This window comes from Tinamus guttatus, unplaced genomic scaffold (genome assembly GCF_059628265.1).
Source record: "Tinamus guttatus ecotype Peru unplaced genomic scaffold, ASM5962826v1 Tinamus_guttatus_pri_ptg000172l, whole genome shotgun sequence".
Taxonomy (NCBI): Eukaryota; Metazoa; Chordata; class Aves; order Tinamiformes; family Tinamidae; genus Tinamus; species Tinamus guttatus.
The window spans coordinates 4,840,365-4,862,941 of NW_028288706.1; the positions used below are offsets into that span (position 1 = coordinate 4,840,365).

The following is a 22,577-nucleotide window of genomic DNA, read 5'->3' on the forward strand; positions in this document are numbered from 1 at the left end:
TCACAGCACGCCCAGGTGCTCGGCCTCCAGCGCCGGGCGGCCCGGCTCGGGCGGCAGCTCCGGCGCCGGCTCCGCCGTCCAGTTGGCCAGCAGGTCGCTGAAGTCGGGGGTGCTGGGCTGCAGCGCGGGGCCGGGGCCCGGCTCCCTCCAGAAGGACTGCGGCAGCTTCCTCTTGTGCATGGGCGTGATGTGGCCGTACTTCCTCTCGAGCCGCTGCTTCTTGCCGTCCTGCCGGCACTGGTGCAGGCCGTACTCAAAGAGCTCGGCCAGCGGCCCCAGGTGCGGCGCGCGCCCCGGGACGCCCCCCGGCGCCCGGCCCCGCAGCCCCGCGGGCGCCCGCGCCGCCTCGTCGGGGGGCTCCCCGCACTGTGCCGCGTGCAGCAGCTCAGCGTAGTAGAGCTCGCGGCCGGAGCGCCGGGGCGAGCGGCAGTCCTCGGGGGCACCCCAGCCCTCGGCGTCCTCGTCCTGGCCCCCGTGCCCGAAATACCGGCGGATGTCCCCGCTGATGAGCTCCGAAAACCTGAGGAGTCGCAGTGTGGTCTCCGCTGCGCTGGCGCTCGCCAGCTCCTGCCCGCTGCAGTCTGCGCCCTCCACCACCTCCTCTTCTTCCTCTTCCTCCTCTTCCTCATCGTCATCCTCCTCGGAGAGCTCGGGGAAGTCGGGCTCAGGGCGCGTGGGCAGCAGCAGGGCGTGCGGGAAGGGCGAGGGCAGCCGCAGCTCGGCCAGGGGCCGGATGACGCCGGTGGCCATGGCGGGGTCCCGACTTGCCCTGTGGGACAGCGCGGTGAGGGCTGCCAGCACCCACGGTGGCCATGGCACGTGCTGGGTGGCCACACCGGTGCCAGGACAGGTCTGGGCGAGTGCCAGTCCCCTGGCAGGGGCAGTTCTCTGTAACCTCGCACCGGCCCAGCCTGGCAGCGCCCCGAGAAAAAGGATGTCCAAGGAGACGCCCCGCGGTGCCCACCCCGGGATGAGCCTGGAGACGGGACACCCAGCACCCCTGCGATGCCACATGGCTTGAGGGCAGCAGGGACATCATGTGAGGCTCTGTGCCATGGGCGCACGGGACCTTCCCCTGAGCCGGGGCTCACAGGGCTGCCGGGACATCCCCGGCGAGGCACAGGCTGTGGCGCAGCGGGGATGTCACCCACAGCCGTGGGGCAGCAGGACGCTCCCATCCGCTCTGGACCTTATGGAGGGGTGACCAGGACCTCCCAGCCATTCCAGCCCAGGGTCCGGAGCCTCTCACCCTGCCCAGGCAACGGCCCCGAGGGGGTCCCTGTAACAGGGCGAATCCTGCCCCCTCCCTGCCCCACTCTCGCAGGCGCCAGCCCCTCTCTATGATGAGACCCCTCTCTATTTAGGGACCCACCGTCTGGGCACTGAGCCCCCCGTCAGCCCCGCGAGGGCTTCGAGGCACTGCGCGGCGCAGTGAGGGGCAGCCGCTCGCCCTGGGGCAGCCCGGCCGGGGCCACCCCCGCAGCGTTGCCCCGTCTGAGCCCGCCACCCAGCCGGGCATCGCCCCACGGCCCCGTCCCCGCCGGGGCTCGGCCCTCACCTCAGCGCTGCCGCCGGGCCGCGCGGAGCCTCCCGCGCCGCTCTCCCCTCGCGGGCCCTCCACCTGGGCCTGAAGTATTTATAGCGGAGCGGCGAGCTGACGGCTGGCAAATATTTGGTAGCTGTATTGTAATAGTAGACTCGGTAAACAGAGCCGGGGTTTGCTTTAGCACCCAGCAACGGGAGAGCGGCGCGGAGAGGGAGCGCGGGGACGGAAGGCAGGGCTCACCTTAATGGTTCACTAGCCAGGGGATTTTCAAGTGTTGTTCCTGTAGATTCACCTATTAAATCGGCAGCCCCAGCTGCCAAACTGCCGGCACACTTGTACCGAGGGCTCTTATCTCCCTGCTGATTGGAGGCGAAATCAAGCTTTGTCAAATAGGCGTAAAATTAAATTTCATGCTATTTTGACTCCTGGAGTAGGATCTTCTGAAGAACATACTGCTTATCGGGCTGCGCCTGTGCAAACAGGCGCCGCGGCGGCAGCGGGGCCGGCCGCACAGCAGCGCCCAAACCCGCCCGGGGTCCTGCGGCCCCGTCCCCCTGAGCCACCCCCCTGCTGGACATGGTGGCATCGCTCCTGCGGACGGGGGTCGGGACACCCTGTGCCCCTGGGTGGCCGTGGCTGCGTCGCAGGGGCAGTGCGAGGCCACGAGGATCCAGCACGTGGAGCAGCAGCAGCAAGGGCTGCCTGGACCCCAAAGCAGTGGCTGCACCCCTGTTTCTGCGCTAGTGCTGGTTGTTCGGGAGAGCAGAGCAGCCGTGGGACAGTGCAGGGACAGAGGATGCCTGGGGTTCCATCCCAAGGGCCGTTGTCCATGTGGGACATCCCAGGAGGGTGGCAACTCAGAGCGTGTTGGGCTTGCGGACGGTCCTGCCTTGCTCTGGAGCCGTCCTGCCCTGCTCTGGCTCCGGCTGCAGCTCCTGCTGCCGTCCCACCCAGCTGTCGCCAAACTGTCCTCGCCACTGGGGCCAAACCGTCCCCACCACCTGGCTCAGCCACCCTGACCGCTGGGACCAAACTGTCCCGGACACTCTTGGCTGAGTTACTCCAACCACCAGGCTGGATTGTCCTGTCCGCCCGGGGCTGGGCCTCCCGGGGGCCGAAGCGCCACAGACCGGCGCGGTGCAGCCCCGCACGGCCCCGGCACAGCAGTGGCGGCGGTGCCTGGTCCCTTCTCCAAACACCCACACTGGCAACCCTGGGGCGGCACGAGCAGCGCTGCAGCGCGGGCGCCCGCTGGGCAAACAGGGCCAGCGGGAGCTGATAACAGCAGGGCACCCTGCGCTCGTGGCCTGACGTCACGGCGCGGCGCTGCCCCGCGCTGGCAGCTGTCGCGCCCTGGAGCGGTGACCCCGGGGTGCAGCCGGCCCCGCACCGGAGTGGGGGACACGTCCTGCCGTGCGGCTGCTCCCTCCTGCTGGCACTGCCTGGCAGGGGGTGTCCCGGGGACAGCCCTGCAGGCGCAGGCCTCGGTAGGGGGGTGCCCAGGCTGTGGGGAGGCCGGTGCTTGTGTTCCTGCACATACCGCAGCCGCGGGGCCTCCGGCCTGCGGGTCCTGCCCCTCAACCCGCCTGGCGGCGCCTTGGGCCTGGCGCTCAACCACGGTCTGAGGCCTCCACTCCCGGCCTGGGGCAGTGGGAGGCGGCCAAAGCAGCGGGACCCTGGAGCGGGGAAAGGGGACAAGGACAGGGGAGCATGAGCCTATTCCAGCAGCGCCGCAGCATGGCGTGAGCAGGGCCACGGGGACGGGGCGCCACCACAGCCGCCCCAAACTGCCCCAACCGGCCCCAAACTGCCCCCAACCGGCCCCAACCGGCCCCAACCGGCCCCAACGCGCCCGGCGGCCGCTGCGCGCGCACGAGCGGACGGCGCGTGCCCGGCGCCCCCCCCCGGCGGACTACGCGTCCCGGCATGCCGCGCGGCGGCGGGAGGGGCCACTTCCGCCCAGCGCCCGCCGCGCGCCGCCGCCGTCGCCGCGCCCGTCGCTCCCGCCGCCGCCGCCGCCCGCTCGCCGCGCCCCGCGGCCCGACCCCGCGCCCGCCATGTCGGCCCAGGCCCAGATGCGGGCCCTGCTGGACCAGCTCATGGGCACGGCCCGGGACGGTGAGTAGGGGCGGGCGGGGCCTGCAGGAAACGCCGCGGCCTGGCGGCCAGCGCCGCGCGGGGCCCACTGCGGCCCGGGCGCCGCCTCCGGTCCGGACCTGCGGCGCGATCGGCCTCCGCCCGCCCTCCTGCGCGGGCCTCGGCGCGGCGCCCGGCGGAGCGGCCCGGCAGGCGGGTAGGGTAGCGCTAGGCCCGCCCGGCGGGGCAGCCCGCGCGGCCGCCCCTAGAGAGAGCCTGGCGGGCCGGGCCCGGGCCCCGCCGGCCGCACGGAGGTTTCGCGCAGGGGGAAGCGCCGTGTCTAAGCGCCGTGCACCGAGCACGGAGGTAGGTGCCCTCGGGGAGCCCGCCGCGCTCCTCCTTGTCCAAGCGCAGAGAGGTTACGGCCTGTACCGAGTATTTTCCTGCCACGGTTTGTATCTCCTTCCTGCGGCTTGCCGAATACTTAAATCCCTGTCGGCACCTTATAGCAGGGCTGCTCAGGTACTTTGCACTTTGTTTCGTAAGTGAATAAGTGCTTTTCTTTCTTTGTGTATTGAGTTGCTTTTGAATTGCTTCCCATATTTTTATTTCATACAAACTGAACAATTGTGGCCCCTCTATTTTATTTATAAAGGTTCAGTGTATCTTTGCCTGCCTACATCAATCTGCAAGGGAGTTGCAGAAAAGCCTCATGTTCATCGAGCCGTGAGTCACAACCAATTTTTAAAGCTGTTATAACAAAAACAAAAAAAAAGTGTTTGCTTTTTTTTTTCACAAGTAACTTTAAAAGTGTAGCTTAGAGAGAGAAAAAAAAAAAAAAAAGAAAAAACATTTTCAGTAGACACAACATTATTCCTGGATGCTTGCAAATCCTAAACTATATTCATACGTTAGTATTACACATACCTGTGTCATATACACAGACTAGCTTTAAAATTGTCACATACCATTACCACTTTGCCTTTACTTTTATGTATCGTTCCCCTGACTTCCTTACTGCAGGTGTGGGCAAGAAAACTTTTCCTTTAAAACTTTTCAACAGTGGGCATAAAATTCTGCAGCTGAGGTCTTGAAGAATGCAGATGGGTATAGTATATGTTGGAGCTCGCAGTGTGTATTGACTAACTTTGTTTCTTTTTTATTATTTTTTATTTTGCTTTTCTGATATTGTCTTGTTTAAGTGGCTCCTGACTGTAAATTGTCTTCCGAGGGTGGGTATCGGGTGGGAAGTACCTTTCGTATTCCAGGCCAAGACCCATCTTTGCACGGCCTTGGAAAGCACACTGCATATTTGGTTTTCAAACCAAATGGACTGATGTCTTAATTATCAGATTAGCAAATAGCAGTTGCCTGTAAAGTGTCAAGCACAGCCCTGTTTTGTGATCATGGCCCTCTGCTACCATGGGTTTCAATATCTCCTGCCCCGTCACTTTAAAAAAAAGGGAAGAAAATAAAAGTTTGGGCTGTGAGCCAGACTGTCTCCTTTTCTCTCTTCTGGCTGTGCTGTCTCTTTATATGGATGACAGGCTGTGGATGCTATTTGGCTCGCCAACACTGTGTTTAACATGGTGTACTGGATGAATAAATGCTAAAATAGTATTTGTTGCCAATTATAAATGTTCCAGAATATCCTGTTGCCCTCTAAGGTTTTTTGAGTTATCTTGGGGAGCAGGAACACCAAGTATTTTAATCTGCATATTGAGGCGGAATGATCATACCAACATCTTGGTACTTTTACCAGTATTCTAATGTGTCCTTATTTTAAACCACAACTGAATTTCAGGAGATGAAACCAGGCAAAGGGTGAAGTTCACAGATGATCGGGTTTGCAAGAGCCACCTTCTGGATTGCTGTCCACATGATATCCTGGCAGGAACAGTAAGTATATGCTTTGTAATAAGGAGCTACTGCATGACAGAAGCTGGTAAAAGAGTTCAGCACTAAGCCATGCATCATAGATAGCTTCTAAGTGATGCCCCTTAAGTTCTCTAGGAACAGGCATCATTTTAATTTCAGCTTCTATGACCTGTGTATAAAACCAGTGTAGCTGGCACTTCCCAGAGTTATCTTGAAATACTGTATTGATTTGACTTGGTTTGAGCCTGCAACTTGTCTCATGGAGATCACAGATCATTGCCTATTTCAGCTCCCTGCTCTGAGCACCATTAGATCTTCAAGTTAGCAAGGTTTTCCTCGCTGGCTGAAATTATCCTTAACCCCCACAGCTTTGCAGTCTCCTTTCAGAGCATGTGATGTTCTCTTCATGGAATGCCTCAGCAGCAGCTTTTTCATCGTAAGCGGCCAGCTGCAGGAAGCATCCGGGCGCTGATGGCAGGTTACAGCGCATGCCGCCTGTCTTTAGAATTAGCTGGGCTGAGCAGTGTGTCACTCTGACTGATTAAACACAGTTACATCTCCCTGCTTCCTCAGCTACTGCCCTCTGGGGAACCTGGGAGCTCATTTTCAGAAATCTGGCTTTAATGCCTAAATGCAAGCAAAAGGTGACAAGGGCTTTAAAAATGATCTTGTGGATTAAGTGTTGTATTTAGGTGCCCCAGATGAGAAGTCCAGTCTGACTTTCAAAATAAAAGGCAGCACTTCGTTTTTTTATTGTTGCAGTGTTGCATAATTGCAGGATAGAGATAAATGTGGGTGCTTGAAATTGGTCTTTAGCTTCATGTTACCCTCACCTTAGCCTGTTTGACACTAAATATTGTGGTATTTTACATCATCCATCTGTTTAACCAAATTGTATAAAAGATGCCATAGCTATTGATAACCCTTCCTTTTGTTGCTTCAAGAGCTGGTTTTGATAAAATGGGCTACCTGCAAAGGAAAGGGCTGGAATTTTTCTTTGGATTGTGTCACTGCTACAGCAAGACTGTGTGGCAGCACGAGTAGAAGAAGCTTTAGCAAAACCTGCCTTGGCTCTGGGCAGTCAAACTTCTGCTTCTGAAGGGTTATTATTCCAGAGTAAGATTGGTAGAGTTGAATACCGATATGTATATTTTTAAACTGTTATAATAGGCGTAGGGCAGAAATTTGGATCTTGGATGTATTTCCAGCAATTCCTACATTAGCTTCCATGTTGCCTCACTTACATTTCAGAAGGGTAAAGCTGCTGAAGTCCTCCCTGCCATCCTCCATTCAGGTTATCATGTAGGTCAGGGCCCAAATTTCATTTGAAAGTACAGGCTGCCACCTTCTAGTTCTGGTACATTTCCAGAAAGAAGGTGAAGCTGAAGGAATTATACTGAATGGTAAGTGGGACCGTTGGCTCTGGTATCAAAGCACAGAGAAAATATAGGGTCTTCAGATGAGTTTGGAGTCTTCTGGGTCAGGTAGAGGCCCGCTGAGAAAGCTGTTTGTCTTGCTTCTGTTGTCGCTCGTCTTCAGTGAGTCGTGTCTTCATTCTCAGTGTGGTCTTTGCTCTCAGAATTCTCCTGCAGGAACAGGGGGAAAGGCTCCTTCTGTGTAAGGGAGTGTTTGGATCTATTAAGTGATCATGTGCCCTTGAAGTGTCTGTGAAACTCTTTGCACTGCTATCGGGCTGTTCCTGGGGACAAGAAATTGTGTTGGTGCTACAGATCTGTGTTGAAAAACGTAATTTCTGGAACAGAATCAGCATTTCATCTGTCAGTTGCACCAGTGCAGAATGAAGTTTAATTGGAATATGCAGACTTTCTCTATGAACTCAAACAGTTTTACTAGCAACTTAGTCTCTGAGAGAGATTGAGAGATGAGTGAAGCAGCCTCAACTGGATGGCATAGCACCCACCTCTGCATGTGTATTGGAGGAATCACGACCTCGGATCTATGGAAACTTCCAAGAGATACTCCAAGCCTTCTGGTAATTGTCATGATTCATCCTTCCCCTGCAGGTCCAGTCCCTGCTGCATCCCTCATGTATGCAGAGGCTGCTGAGTAGTGGGAAGCTGAATGAGGAAGAGCAGGAAGCTGGATCCTGAGAGTAGCTGCGTTCTGTGAAGCGTAATGAAATCCTATTCACTGACCTTCGGATGAGGAGTATGAGGAGGAGTCCAGATTTTAAATGAAGGTCTGGGCTACTCCTGAGAGCTGTAGGAGACATGTCCGGTCACAAGAGCTAGAATTGTAATTTGGCTTAATCTTGTGAGTTGTTGTTGTTTCTTTTTGGCCTCAGAAATATTTCAAAACATTGTGTCAGAACTCTGAATTAGAGGAGCAATAAGGTGTCTGCTCTGCATGTTTTCAGGCACTGTTAAAGAAGTAGAGTTTTTAATTTATTTAGACTATAGTGGAAAACTGTTTCACAGTGGGACGAACAATTTCCTTGACACCTGCTCAGTTGTGCTGACTCTGGCTGTTTGTTGTGATTGTTTGTTCCCAAACCTTGGTGGTGAGGTTGCAACATTAATATTCCCAAGTGGCGATTCTCAGTTTAAATTTCCTTTTGTCTGTCTAAACTTGTTGCTAAAAAAACTACAGTGTTTCTCCTGTTGTCTGCATGGGAAACGTGGAAAATTCTGGAAGAATGTGAGGTAGTGTTCAGTACATCTGTGTGCTGTTACCTGGGGACTTTTTGGCTAGATTCAAATCTATTGAATCTAGATTCTATCTAGATTCTGTCTATTCAAAATTGTTAGCTCCACTAATGAGCAGATGAGTCTAAAAGCTGTGTAGGTAGAATATCACTGGGAAATTGCATTCAAGGAATTATTCTATCTGCTACTGGAAGGTGTTGGTGAGCTGAAAATTGGAAGAATTGTTTAATGGGAACCCATACTTTCCATTTTCATTTGGGCAAAATTCTGCAACACTGTTTACTCTTGAGAAGTTTCTCTCGTGGAAAAACATCTGGCGAGTTAGCAATTTAGCAGAAAAGCTCTGAAGACTTGGACTGCTCAGCAGTGGTAAGCCAGGCTAATCAGTAGTGAATGTCTAAGTGCTTAAAACCTTGGTGTGTGGGTGTCAGGGGTGAAACTTAAGTCTTTGTTCGGGCTCTTCTGGTAACCTGTGTGAAATATTGGTATCATAAACCAGCCATGGGCACTAACTGGGGTAGGTCATGATCAGCTCTTGGGTAGAAAGCATCAGTTTCCCATGGCAAATCTTCCTGAGGCAAGAGGGCCCTTTGAAACAGAAGGGCTAGTGCTCTTACCTGAAGTCAGCAATACCTGTGAAGATCTGTACGTGCCTAGATCATCCCAAAGAACTTGGAGGAACACTTGAGGTTTGTATGCTGGCAAGGTCTGGATGATCACCCTGGAGGAAGAGATTGGAAGATCTGCTGCCTTTTAATGAAGTGGGGAGAGGAATACAGAGCGTACTGCATTCTTCTAAAGTGTTGGGATGGAGCCCCTTTGAAGCGGGGCTAGTGCTTCAGCTTGTAAGAATGTTTCAGAGAAGAGTGTTTCCAATCTCTGACAGTTTCACAAAATGTCATCATTTCTCCCTGTACTGGAAAAGAATCTCACTAGAATGACCATAAACGTAAAAGAATTAAGTCACATTGTGCTCTAATGTTGTGGAAAGTTGGTTTTGTGGTAAAATGACAGTAGCTTTCTAGGATCCCTTGAAAAGCCTTACCCGAAGATGAACATTAACGTCTGAAAACACCGTAACGCTGTTTTTGTAGGTGTTAAATTTCCACTATTAGAGGCTCAAACAGGACTACCCCTGAATGCGGCATCTGTTTCTATAGCCTGCTGCCTGTGGCCTCCAGCTTTTGGCAAATCTGAGCAAAATGAGGAAGAATAGTGACAAGTCCTGAATTATTTTGTTTTTTGAAAAAGAAAACTTAACACAGGTAACTACTTAAAATACAAGCGTTACTTGGTAGAACTTGTTTTAGTGGCTTCATTTCCTGCTCTCCACTTCCATTGCTGTTGCCTGAGTGTACTGCTTTATGTGGGGATGCCTTGCACCCCCAGCTCTAGCTTGGGGTGTTTTGCAGGGGTCCTGATCCTGATTTAGCTCTGTTCAGCTTTCACTGTAATCCCCTCTTTAGTGCCTTGTTATCTGTGATGCTGTGTTCAGTTTTGGGCTCTTTGAGGAGGTGGCTAGGAGAGAAGCGGATGACTGGCTGGGATGTGACTTCATGTGGTGTCATGTGCATTGTCATTCTTCCAGCTTGCTGTGGCTCATGGTTAGACCTTGGGTTATTTTTGGATTTCAAAATGTTAGGATTTTCTATCAGAGAAATGAGAGGCGCTCTCTGTTAAATATTGATAATGCAAAAACACAATTTCCATATTTTAAGAGCATAATTACATTCATTTCTTCTGGCTGTCAACTACTATGTGGGGGGATCAACAAATTTAAGTACTGTTCATTGCAATGGGAGGGAAGGGCAGAATGCAGGTCAGGGCTATATGGCAGAGGAGCTGCTCTTGTTAAGTCTCTTGTATTTAGAGAGAAACTCACAGGTCTATGTATATCCGTTTGCTCTGCTGGGCAGAGCAGCTGCAGCTGAATATGGGAAGGGGCTATCGGTGGAGTCTGACTGTGAGAGTCTGCTGCTGTGCATGAAGTTGTGCTTTTCTTGTGGCTATAGTGCTTCCTTTAAGACTGTTTTCCTCTTGATAGGAATCATTCTCTCTGTATTTTGTGGTTTGTCTGGTATCTTTCTCTATTCTACCCAGGCTGCTTTTGGCACAGATGTACTTTTCTTTGTGAGCATTAAATTGCAGGTACAAAGCTGTATGTTTTGCTGGTACTGTAGCGTCATTATTTGGTGCATTTGGTGTTGGTGCCCACTGAAGGATATTGATGCCTGCTGCTGAGTCTTCCCAGCTCGTCATGAGGCCATGTTGTGAGCTAGAGTAGAAGTGGGACTGGGCTTAAAATAGTTGAAGTGTTTTAATGTTGCTTCAGAAACATGTAGTAGTAGAAGTGTATGAAGATGTAGAAGTGTATGAACATGTAGAAGTGCTTCTAGTGAACATGTGATGCCTCTGGCTACTGGTTTAAAGGAAGCTCTTCCTAAAGAACCGCTGTTTTGTAGTGATAGAACTGGCAAGAGTTAATATCCGTGCTTGTTGCTATACTGAGAGACTGCTAACATTGCTTTCTTTTTCTTTTCAACAGCGTATGGACCTGGGAGAATGTACAAAGATTCATGACTTGGCATTGCGAGCAGATTATGAGATTGCAAGTAAAGAGAGAGACCTGTTTTTTGAGCTGGATGTAAGTTTAGAGAAATTTTACTCTTGTGGAAACTGCCTCTTGAGGTTATTTGGCTGAGCAGTAGAACTCAATGGGCATTTCAGCCCATCAGTTGATGCATTATCTGACAAGAACATGTGGCTCCTTCCCACATGTCAACTCATGCTGACTGTTAAACTGTAAAAGTAATTATGGCCCTTGCCAACCCAATTAGTCCAGGTAGCTCTGAGGATCCTCCAGCATTCCTTGCACCCCAAACCTTTGTTCTGTAACAGGTCCCTGTGATCTGGTGGCCTGTCCCAGAAAGAGATAGTGTTAAGTCTCCTGCTCAGTTGTTTCACTTTTACCAGGTTCACCTTTCTAGGATGGAGCAAATAAAGTGAAAGAACAATTCTGTCTTCCCTTTTTATGTTATTGTAGTGCTTCTGTCTTTGCATCTGCAGTTCATGATATGGAGTTCCAGTGCTAAGTAGTCTTTATGTGATCATCCTACAGCAGGCTGTGAGCAGACAACAAACAAATTTTACTTTTTCTACAAAATGTTGTATACTCTTGTTAGAAACATCCCTTCTTGAGATTGTTTGTGCATTGTACAGGAATTGCAACAATAAGATATCAAAGCTGAATGCTGGCTCTGGGAGCACCTTTAATCACTATTCTTTGTTTAAAAATACAGGCTATGGATCACCTGGAATCCTTCATTGCAGAGTGTGATAGGAGGACAGAGCTGGCTAAGAAACGCCTGGCTGAGACACAGGAAGAGATTAGTGCTGAAGTGTCTGCAAAGGTATTGGCCTCATTACATATTTGTCCTGAAAGCTTGAGCAAGAGCGTTGTTAAATAGATCTAAAGCTGTTGATGTTGGAAAGGTAGGTCCCAGGGAGACTGTGAATTCCAGCCGTAGTCCTGTAATGCTGTTTAGCTATCTTTATCATAAAAAACATACTGTGGTAAGATGCGAAGTGTAAAATAGGTTGTTTCAGCAAGGCTATGATGTATGTAGTATTTTTTTATCCTGTTCAGGGTTAATGTAGTAATTTAAATTAGTAAATCCATCCCATGATTCTTGTCTTTTCCTTGGTGTGTGCACATAGAGTTCTCATCTCAAGCTTACAGAGCAGCTTCCCTCATTAGGCCAATTGTTCTTCAAGCCAGGAATGTGCCACACTCTGTGGTAGAACTAATGATGTCCTGTCTATGTCCAGTTTCTTTCCTTCCTGACGTATCTCCAACTGCCTTGCCTCTACTTGGCCCATCAGTCTCTTTTTCTTGGACTCCTTTGATTGATGGAGATTCCTAGTTAGCCTCCAACAACTGCTTATTTTAAGCAACTCTTTTTCAGTCCTGCAAGCTTTTGGGAGTTTTTTGTGTTGTTTGAAACAAACTGTTCTCTTTAGGCAGAGAAAGTACATGAGCTGAATGAAGACATTGGAAAACTCCTAGCTAAAGCTGAACAGCTGGGAGCCGAAGGAAATGTGGATGAGTCTCAGAAGATCCTGATGGAAGTGGAGAAGGTTCGAGCCAAAAAGAAAGAGGCGGAGGTATGGCTTTGATCCTCCCAAGAGTTGTAATAGCTGGCTGAACTAGACTTGTGGGTGACAAACAGCTGGGCTATTCCTTCTGCTCTTATTTCACCAGCACCTCCTTTTTTTCAGTTGCATCAATGTGCTGGCACGCAGTTGGCCATGGAATGTGATAGACCAAGAAAAGCTTTTAGAAAGCTTTATCTGCTGAAGAGTACTGACTGTGTGACGAGTACTGACTGTGAAGGAGTTTCTTCCTCTGAAATATCTGCTTGCTAGTCACTCGCAGGCTAGGCTGTCAGGCCAGCTGCACTCCTGAAGTGTTTTGTTTGGCACCTCCTTTATGTTGAGGATGCTTTTTTCATCTCTGAAAGCAGCAGGACAACCTTGTAGGTGTTTCCTGGAGGGTTGTGGCTGTGTAAGGGGCTGTTCCTGACAACTGGCTGTTTTTGTCTCTTTAAGGAAGAATACCGAAACTCAATGCCTGCATCCAGTTTCCAGCAGCAGAAGCTGCGCGTGTGTGAGGTCTGTTCTGCATATCTGGGTCTCCATGACAACGACAGGCGTCTTGCTGACCACTTTGGAGGAAAATTACACTTGGGCTTCATTCAGATTCGTGAGAAACTGGATCAGCTGAGGGTAATCCTGTTGTTTTTAAACATTCTCCTTGTAGTCATGAAGATATTCAGCACTTTTAAGTTCATACAGAATTCTTCGCAAACTGATCGTGTGATTACAAATGCTTTTTCTCATGGGTTTGGATTGAAATTTTGTCACTTTTTTTTTGACTATAAAAAAAAGCCTTTTGAGAAATGCTTCAAGTGAAGAAGTTCATAAGGCTGTCAGTGAAGTAGGTCTTGGGTAGAGAAAACATTGAGGATAAATTTTCTGAAACGTTTTGTAACAAAACTGTGATATTGGCCTTCCTTGATAGTCCCTTGTCTCAAAACTGACACGCTAGTCTCATAGAGGGCAGACACTCAAAAGCAGAACGGGGAGTGATAGTTCCTGCACCAACATATTTTAGTGAAGTTTTGAGCAAAATGAGAACCTTGGCAGAGATTTTGACCAGCAAATAAAATGGAGTGAAACAGTTCTTTGTCTGAGTACCTGAACAGTCTCTGCCGATCTCTCTGACATGTTATTCTATGGCTGAAACAAGATATGAACTTTTTCCTAGAAAACAGTGGCAGAAAAGCAAGAAAAAAGAAACCAGGATCGTTTGAGACGGAGAGAAGAGAGAGAACGAGAGGAGAGAATGGGCAGACGGTAAGTGAAAGCTGATAGTTTGCGAAGTCAGTTTCAAAATAGCCCGATTTCTTGTACCTGAGTGCCAAGGGAAAGCAACAGCTCCCCCAGTGTATGAGGTTGGATCAGCTTTTGTGCATGTTCTGGAAGTTGTTCAAGCACATTAGTATGTAATAAAAAAAGTGGAACAAATGCACAAAACTTGTACTTTAGAATGACAGCATGTGGTATTAGCCTCCACTGTGTATCTGAAAGGAGTCATGGAGGTTCCTCAGGACTGGAAGAAAACATGTCACTCCAGGCTTCAAAGAGGGTCAGAATGAGGACAGGGAACTACAGGTTGGTAAGCCTCAACTTGATCCTTCTGAAGGTTGGAGCAGGTAATCCTAGATACCATTTCCAGGCACATGACGGACAAGAAGGTGATGGGAGTAGCTAGTATGGATTCTCAAAGGGCAAATCATACTTAAACATCCTGATGGCATTCTATGTTGGAATAACTGGCTGGATATCTGTCAAGGGATCTTGACAATCTGAAGACACAGGCAAGAGGAATCAATCCCATGAAGTGCAGAGTCCTGCATCTGGAGAAGAGTAACCCTGTACCTCAGTACCGGCTGAGGCTGACCTGCTGGAAGGCAGTTCTGCAGAGAAGGACCTGGGCATCCTGTGGACAGCAGTGACATGAGCAGCAATGAGCCTTTGTGGCCAAGAAGGCAAAGGGCACTCTGGGCTGCGTTAGGCAGAGCGTTGCCAGCAGGTTGAGGGAGATGATCTTTCCTTTCTGCTCAGGCCTGGTGAGGCCATGCCTGGAGTGCTGCATAGAGTTCTTGGCAAGGTCTCTCATGAGAAAAAGCTGAAAAAATGGTTAGTTTAGCTTGGGTAAGAGGAGGCTGAAGGATCCTATCAATATGTGTATGTCTGAAGGGAATTTCTTAAAGAAGACTGAGCCAGACTCTTTGGGGAGCTCTGTGACAGGATGAACGGGGGAAAAAAAACGAAACACAAGAACATAGCAAAAAAAACCCCCCACCTTTTTCTTGTGAGGGTGACTGTATACTGGAACAGGCGGCCCAGAGAGGTGGTCACAAGAACATAGCAAAAAAAAAACCCCACCTTTTTCTTGTGAGGGTGACTGTATACTGGAACAGGCGGCCCAGAGAGGTTGTGGAGTCTCCACCTGTGGATATACTCCAAAACTTTGTGGACATGGTCCTTAACAACCCATTTTAGGTGACCGTGCTTGACCAGGGGGCTGGACTGGATCTCTAAATGTCCCTTCCAACTTCAACCATTCTGTGACCCTGTGAGTTCCTAGCAGTCGTCAGGTCTGTATTGGACTAGTCCCCATTATGTCTTCTTTTAATGCAGCTGAGTGGGAAAGTTTAAGATGAGTGCTAGCTCAGAAGGCACTGGTCTTGGGGAAAAAAAAAAAGAGCTAGTCTATGTGAGCAGAAAATACAGGCTGTGATTCTTATGCAGAAACTTCTCTATGTTAACAGCGAGCTCCTGTTGGAATGACTTTTGGAAACTCTTCCCAAGACATCCTTATGGTGTCCTAATGATTATCTGGTTTTGGAGGTTATGGCCATATGTATCATGTTTCGTTCATAGTTGTATAATCTCTAAATAGTGGGAGTGGCTGCAGTGCTGGTATTCAGATGACAAGCTCTTCTGCTTCTTGCTGGCTGAACTGGAAAAACCTTTGTCATCTTTGCTTAAATGAACAGGAATATGAATGTAAACAGCTCATTTAAACACCAGCCTGATGTGAAGCAGGTGCTTATTTGCTAAGGGTAGGCAGAGGAAGTGGCAGAGTAGGAATGCTGCTCCCACTGTCACAGGATTCCCTGGTCCCACCCAAGTGTTTTTACTCAAAATCTTGAACTTTTGCATCCAGAAAAAAAAAAAGTCTGTGGAGAGCTCTTTCTGACCCTTAGTCTTACTGAAAGTTTAACCATTTGCATCTGCATATGAGATAGGCAACTGGAGTGTGCTCTAAGATGGTGCTGACTTCTGGAAAGCCAGTAAATGAGTAGCAGAATCAAAGGCGCCTGGTTTCCTGCACTCTGTGGCTGTTCTTGGCATCGATGAAAGTGTAAGCCCCAAAGTGTTATTCTTTCTCTGAGCTGCGTGTTCGATACAACTTCTTTCTCTTGTGTGGATTATCTGATGTCATATAGAGTGTCAGTTCATGCTGCAGCATTTTCTGTAGAACGTCTCATTTTTCTGGCCGCTGTGCAAAATTGGCAATAATGCAGTTGTATTTGAGACCCGCAGAATCTGGAACTGGCTGATGAGTGCACGACTTAATTGCAATGGATTGATGGATGTTGTCATATTGTAAGTCTGCCTTGCTATGGAGAGGAAGGTAAAAATGAAACGAGGAGTCCTCCAACGCAGCTGCTTCATGGCAGGCCCTTTCTGCTAGGCACAGTGTAACTGCTTCTAACTTTGGCTCTGTCTGTCTGTCTCCATGTTCCTGGAGGTGATTTCTGTGTGAAACTTGCCAAACCCAATGGAGTTGCCTTCAGAAAGAGTTCTCTGGATTTCTTGATCCATGTGTTTGAAGACCAATTTTGAATAACCAGTGCTTTAAATATGAAAGGTTTTAAGCACTATATTGGATTATTCTGAAGTGAGAGTTCTTGATGGTTCTGCAAAAGCCCAGCACAGAAAATCTGTGCTTCCTTCATACTTTTTTTTGGTGATATTTTCATATGCAGAACCTTCACTGTGTTATTCTTATAAGAGAAAGAGTATTGCTCAACTTTAAGAAGACTTTGGTGGTTCTACAAGCGCTGTGGCAGAAAGGAAACCTGTAGATTTGCTTATGAATCTCTCTAGCTTGAGTAACTTCATTAATCTGTCAACGAAGATGCGACTCCCAAGTATGAATTGATTATGAACTGGATTGTTACCCACAGTGGTAAACTGAGTCCTCTGTCCTGCAGTATTTGGTGTTCCTGGGGTCTGCCAAATACCCAGTGACCTTTGAGACTGAGCTGCGCGCCACACACCACACTGGAGTGGTAATGTGCCTGGAAGCCCAAAATTGTGGGCTTACCTCTTGAGTACACCAGCAAAAAAGACAAAGGTGGAGCTGCCAAATGGGTTTCCTTTGTAGTAAGCTGGAGGACAGCATTGGTTATGAAAGTGAATGTACGCCTATGTGGAAAGCCTCCATGATGCAGGGACACAAGAAAAATATGCAACCTCTGAGCTTGCTGGGCAGCAGTCTTGTCCTACGTCCTGCTGTATGCTGATTTGGGCCGCTAAGGAAAGTGATGTTTCTTGGTTACTTTCTGCATTTGAGCGTCTACTCTGCCGAGTGACGAGGAGGATTTTACAGTGCATCCTTCTGCACAGCTCAGGGGCATGGAGGGCCAGCCAGCCTGTTCAGGGAATGTTAAATGGTTTTCTGTGGATGTGTGCCCCAGTAGTTCAGAATAAAGTGATCAGGAATAAAAGAACATTGAGTACTTGGAATGACTGCAGTCACCAGCACAGATTCAGCAGCCTGTGAGGTGTCTACGGGCGGCCCAGCTGCGCTCTCAGGTTCTGTTACATGAAAAGGTGCGTGGCTACTGCCTTGCTCTCCTGCCTTATCAGCTCTGCCTTCACCGGGGCTGGCCACATGTTGCCTCCGCCTGTGGTTCATTCACCTGACTTCAAGTGTTATGGTTCATTTCCTTTACTCTGAGTTCAGCTCTGTCTTATTTACAATCCTGTAAGCTGAACTCCTTTATGGATGTTTGTTTTTCTTTCTGTAATGACTGAACAACCCCATTTTCTCATGCAGGATGTCAGAGCACATTGATTCTCTTGTCTTATCCAGGTATGACTTTACAAGAGTATGATTAAAATAGACACTTTTCTGTTTTATTGTTATTTCATTTTGTCTTTGCATCACTCAGCTGCATCTCCAGTTACAGAGCTGTTACTGCGTTTTGTAACTGGAGCATCCCCTGTGAGTAAGTCTGCAGTGAGGAGATCAGAGCAGGCATCTGTAACTCGCTGAACAGAGACTGGCCACTTTTCAATTAAATTAGAGTCCTTTCAGACTGTGTGTAATATTTTATAGGTGTGTTTCTGCTAAATGTATGCTGGCTTTGCAATGCTCTAGAGAAAAAGAAAAGTTCATCTTCCAGATGCAGTGGTATTTTAAGTTGACTCTTAATGGTGCTTCAGATGTTGGAAGAATTGTGACTTTATTTACAGACTCTTCACAGAAGCTAATGCTTCTGGGAGGTGAAGTAAAAGTGCCCTACAGAAGCTCTAACACAGTGGAAACTAGAGAGAGTTTGGTGGGACCTTAGTGCGTTGAGATCCACTTTTAAAGCTGCTTTCTAAGTCTGGGATGAAAGATTTGAGCACCTTTTGTAATAACAACTCTCCCTTATTTCTGTGTTCCTCCTTTTTTCTTTTTTCTAACTCATCTTTCCCAAAGTGAAAAAGATAGTGAGAACTTACATTTAATGCCTATTCAACAAACATGAAAAAGTGAGAAAATACTCAATTTTTCTTAAACCTTTTTTTTTTTTTTAAAACATAACTACCTTGAAGGAACCAGAATCAGAAAACCTGCACCTGTCCAGCTTATCTTTCTGGCTGTAGTGTGGCACTGTCCCTTTAAAGTGTTGGAGTTTATCTTAAACTGCAGAGGGTAAAAAAAAAATGCATACTGAGCGTGCACAGTAAAACTTGAGGTTGGAAAGTGGAGTTGTGTTACTGGAGACTGCATTGGTTTGTGGATCTCTTCTGATGGGAAACTGCATGGGACTGAAAAATTGTTCCTCCAGCATGCTCTGTAGAGACTAAAGCTTTTTTCTATAAGATTGATTAAAAAGAAAAAAAAATCGAGTTAATGCTCTGAGGTTTTTATGACAAGCTTCTTTTTTAATCTGACAAGTTACTTTGGGTATTATGGCATTCCTATGAGAAGCTGCTAGGGTGGATGGATTATTTTATTGAGAAAAAAACCCCACCAGCTTTATGAAAGCTTCTCTCACTTAACACTCCTTTTTAGGTCTGGATCAAGAAATAGAGATCGTCGAAGGTGAGTGCAGTTCCCTGCAATTATCCCAAATGTTTGTTTGTGTTTCTGTCTAGTTACAGAGGCTTTTCATGGGTCTCAGTGCAGTTCATTGAGTAGTTTCTGTCACTCTGAAAGAAATGGGAGCTACCACTCAAGACTTGCTGGTGCTGTGCTCCTTCTAATGTCCCCAGTAGGGCAAGAAAGCCAAGGTTGGCCAGGACAGGGACAGGGGGTGCTGTGTGTCCCAGAATGTCAACCAGAGAACATCCCTGGTGCCTTTTTCAATAAGCGTCTCTCACATCCTTCAATAGATTTAATGCTTGAGATACCTCTATTGCATATATGATGTCTCAAATATAAAAATACAGAGATTTAAAATTGAAACCCCCTGCATCTTTGCGACGGGCTTATTGGTAATACCAGTATTCTCTGTGTGAAAACATACTTTGAAACATTTCTCTCTGCTGTCTTCCAAGTACACTGGAATCCTTCATTTTCTTTTTAGAACATACTGAAACAAATGAGCTCCTAAAATGCAGTACTTAACAGGGAGACTCTTTTTTTTTGCATACTGCCATACAGGTTACAGCAATTTTGTGTGCCATTTATTTTAGCTTGTTGTCTTATACAGCTTCACTTTGACTGAAACACGGCAGTAGTTGTGCTCTACACGATGGCTTGTCCTTACATAAATGGTGAGAGCTTTTTAGAAAGCTTCTCAACAGCTTGAACTTCCCTGCTGGTGTTTTGTTGTGTTCACCCCAGGGGTGATGTGCCTCCTGTGCTGACCTTGCTGGGTGCGTGTAACTCCGGACTGTCGGAGACGCGCTGTGCGGTGCGGATGTGATGTACTGGCTTGTTCTTGTGTCTGAGACAGTCTGTGTCCTCCTCAGATCACGATCCCGGGAGAGGAGGCGGCGGCGCTCGAGATCAGCTTCCCGGGAGAGGCGGAAGTCTCGTTCCAGGTCCCGAGACCGGCACAGGCGCCACCGGAGCCGTTCCCGCAGCCATAGCAGAGGCCACCGACGGGGGTCCAGAGACAGGAGCTCAAAACACAAGTATGCCTGTTTTTCACACAGTGTTTCTGAAAAGGGGAGTCCTTGACATCACTGTGAGCCTCTTTTGATTACCTAGTGGGCAGTTTCTGAAGCTAGGAGCTGCACGTCCTGTGCCAACTCCTGAGCCAAAGCAGTTTTCGCAGTGCAGAGCAGTAGGGCAGTAACAGGACAGTGGGGTCCCAGCTCAGGAGGAAGAGATGCTGTTCTCTGAATTGCTGTGCTGAACTTTGGGAAGCCACTGGTTTGTTTTCTTGTATAAGCAGCAGCACGGAGGCTGTGCTTGTGCTAACTCAGCCTCCACAGATCTACAAAATCCAGATAGCTGGGAGGAGGTTTTAATGTTACATTCCTATGGTTGCCTTCTACTCCCAGCTCCTGTCTCCCAATACTGGGGAGTACTAGCATGGGGAAGGGGAGTGTGTTTGGGAACTGTAGGGAGTCTTCTATTACAGGAAGATGGAGGCTGGTCTAAGAGACAGTTCTCTAGAAATATCTATTTAGAGGAAGGGAACAAAAAGCTGGAAGGACAAGGTGGGATGCCCTTTTCCTGTCACTTGAGGTGCCCTGTTGGAGAAGTTGTTTTAGTCCGAAGAAGGACCTGAAGTCTCTTCTCAAAACTGCCTCTGAAGGAAGGGGAAGCACACGTGCATGTATGAGCATTAGCAAACTGGAAAGGAATCATTGTGCTTCCTTATGGCCCTCTAAAGCCCAGGAACAAGTGTATCACTGAGTGTTTGCTGAAGTTAGGTCGAGTATTCTTATTAATTCCCTTAGTTAAGGGAGTGCTTTAGCACTGTCTCACCTTCCTAGAAAACACCACTTGAGTACAGTGCTGAAAACGAACCTACCGTTGTTGGTGGGCTGTCTTGTGCCTCATCTAGGTAAGGAGGAAGAACAGATTTTAAAGATGCTCAATGAATGGGAGGGGAATAATGGTCTGTGCACAAAAGTATGTTAATTGAGGGGGGTTGTATAAATACTGTTGATTCTCCAATGGCTGAGATACTAAAGTCGTTTTTTAAATCTGTCTTGAACATGAAAAATAAAGAAAAGAAGTTTGGACAATTAGGAAGTGAGGAAGACCCTGTAATAACTATTACTAAAGAGCAGGTAAGGGAATACTTCAAAAACCTTGAACACATTCCAGTCAGCCCACTGAGATTGTAGGGGATTGGCTAGCTGACATATTGGGGAGAGACAAAGAACAGTTTACAAAAAAAAAAAAAAAAAAGGAACGAACAGGAAAAAAAAAATCCCCTGAAACGGTGTAGCTTCTGTTTTCACTCAGAGAATTAATGGACTTCACATTACAGTCCTGCTAGTGAGATGTCTTGCTTCTAGAGAGAAATGGAGTGACTGTTGTGGGATCTGTAGACCTCAGTGTAGGAGAATTATGGATAACAGGAATTGTGGGATTGGGAAGGAGTTAATCAAATCAGAAATATTTTCATTACTTTAAATTGTCATTTAGCCTGAAGAGAACGTGAAATGGCTGATGTGATACTGAGGGCTGTAAGGTCTTAATCATTTATGCACTAGTTTGAAACCTGAAAAATCAACAGGAATGAAAGCTGGAGACTTTAAGATACCTGCCAGGTCTCTTTTTGTAACTGCAAAATAGAAACTCTTGTGTGCTGAGTTCTTGAATAAAATACACTGGCTGTGCAGGGTCTCTGAAGACTTCTGCCCAGTTTCGAAGGGGTTAGAGCTATTAAGTGATGATAAAGGGTCAGTGTCTTTTGAAGGTGTCTAGACAATAAGCTGGCTTTGGACTTAATAAGGATCCCACCAATTAATTCTGTGTGGACTGACTCATTGAAGCACTGATGGGAATCTGTAGCTGTACTTTGTGAAATGATTTGCCTCTGTTTTGGATTATGAATGTAAAATGGTATCATCCTGCCTCTGAACAGCAGATGCTGCCAAACATTCTTGTCAAGATGCAAAATAATAAAAGTCCAGGACAGAGCAGGCATTGGAATCCAAAGAACATAGCTGTCATTGAAAGCAGTTCTTGAGCAGAAAGCCACTGGCTTAGGTGTAACCTAAAAACACTCCAAAAGACACCAACAGGAGTGGAATGATAGATGAGGAAGAAACTGCAGGCATTTTAGTAAGGCCCAATAAACTAATAAGGGGCCCTAGGGAACACCTCAGAAAGGGTCTGTGGAGTCATGTAGGAAAGGATCACTCTGAGGGAGACTAACAAAGTTGTGCAGTGCTCTCAGCGCTGCAAAACTTGGAGATACGTTACATAGAGCTTGTGGAGGGGGCACCATTTCTATCCCAGGTAATACTCCTCCTGATGCCACAGCACCTGGGAACACTTCCTTAAGAAACTTGGATTATGTCACAGCCCTGTTAAGAAAGATTTTGCCATTTTATGCATTTTAGCACCTTCTTTTAGTTGTGAAGCTTATAGTGATGGTGTAATTTATACTTCAGATCCTCTAGAGATCGATCTTCAAGAGAAAAGTCCAGAGACAGAGAGAGGAAAGAGAAGAGCTCTTCTGAGAGACGGCACGAGAGCACAAATGGCAAGTCTCGTTCCAAGAGATCAGAAGAGAGAGAAGCTGGCGAGATCTGAACTCAAGTGATCTGTGTTGCACTGTAAATAGTCTGATAAACGTTCTACACAAAGCCTAAATTTCCCATTTATATTTACTGAATACAACTCATCTTTTGTAGTTTTGAATTTTTATTGTTTGGCAGATAGCTGTGAGTTTGTAGAGACACAGTTACGTACTGTTTAACAGGATCTTGTTTTAGTAGGAATAAATAAATCTGATGGATCGTTTTCAATACAGGCCAGTGGTTCACACACTGTTTGTCATGACCTAATGATTGCGGCAGTTAAAGAGTTAATGCTGTGGTTGGAAACCTAACCTGCTGTAATGTTTGTAACACTTATGCCCTTTCCA

The 22,577-nt window shown here is 48.0% G+C and overlaps 2 protein-coding genes across 3 annotated transcripts; one reads left to right on the forward strand and one right to left on the reverse strand.

The window, feature by feature from the left end:
• Positions 1-750, reverse strand: PERCC1 (proline and glutamate rich with coiled coil 1). Its single transcript, XM_088523258.1, has one exon. The coding sequence runs from the start codon at positions 748-750 to the stop codon at positions 1-3; it is 750 nt and encodes a 249-aa protein (XP_088379384.1).
• A 2,807-nt stretch (positions 751-3,557) lies between these two features.
• LUC7L (LUC7 like) lies at positions 3,558-22,577 on the forward strand. 2 transcript variants are annotated; one of them, XM_088523116.1, is made up of 11 exons: positions 3,558-3,664; positions 5,427-5,521; positions 10,712-10,810; positions 11,466-11,576; positions 12,187-12,330; positions 12,775-12,951; positions 13,493-13,581; positions 18,590-18,619; positions 19,492-19,656; positions 20,705-20,766; positions 22,102-22,148. In XM_088523116.1, exons 1-10 carry the CDS (start codon positions 3,604-3,606, stop codon positions 20,730-20,732), a joined length of 999 nt encoding a protein of 332 aa, XP_088379242.1. In that variant the 5' UTR covers positions 3,558-3,603; the 3' UTR covers positions 20,733-20,766; positions 22,102-22,148. The 2 variants fall into 2 exon arrangements, with proteins under 2 accessions (XP_088379242.1, XP_088379241.1); XM_088523115.1 differs by lacking the exon at positions 20,705-20,766 and having other exon boundaries at positions 22,102-22,577.

What these genes read in the sequence shown, in the direction of transcription:
- PERCC1 (XM_088523258.1), bottom strand. Translation starts at nt 750, where the DNA reads ATGGCCACCGGCGTCATCCGGCCCCTGGCCGAGCTGCGGCTGCCCTCG.
- LUC7L (XM_088523115.1), top strand. Translation starts at nt 3,604, where the DNA reads ATGTCGGCCCAGGCCCAGATGCGGGCCCTGCTGGACCAGCTCATGGGC. An exon ending in GTGCTGAAGTGTCTGCAAAG is followed by an intron (nt 11,577 to 12,186) that starts GTATTGGCCTCA and finishes TGTTCTCTTTAG; the next exon opens with GCAGAGAAAGTACATGAGCT. An exon ending in CCAAAAAGAAAGAGGCGGAG is followed by an intron (nt 12,331 to 12,774) that starts GTATGGCTTTGA and finishes TGTCTCTTTAAG; the next exon opens with GAAGAATACCGAAACTCAAT.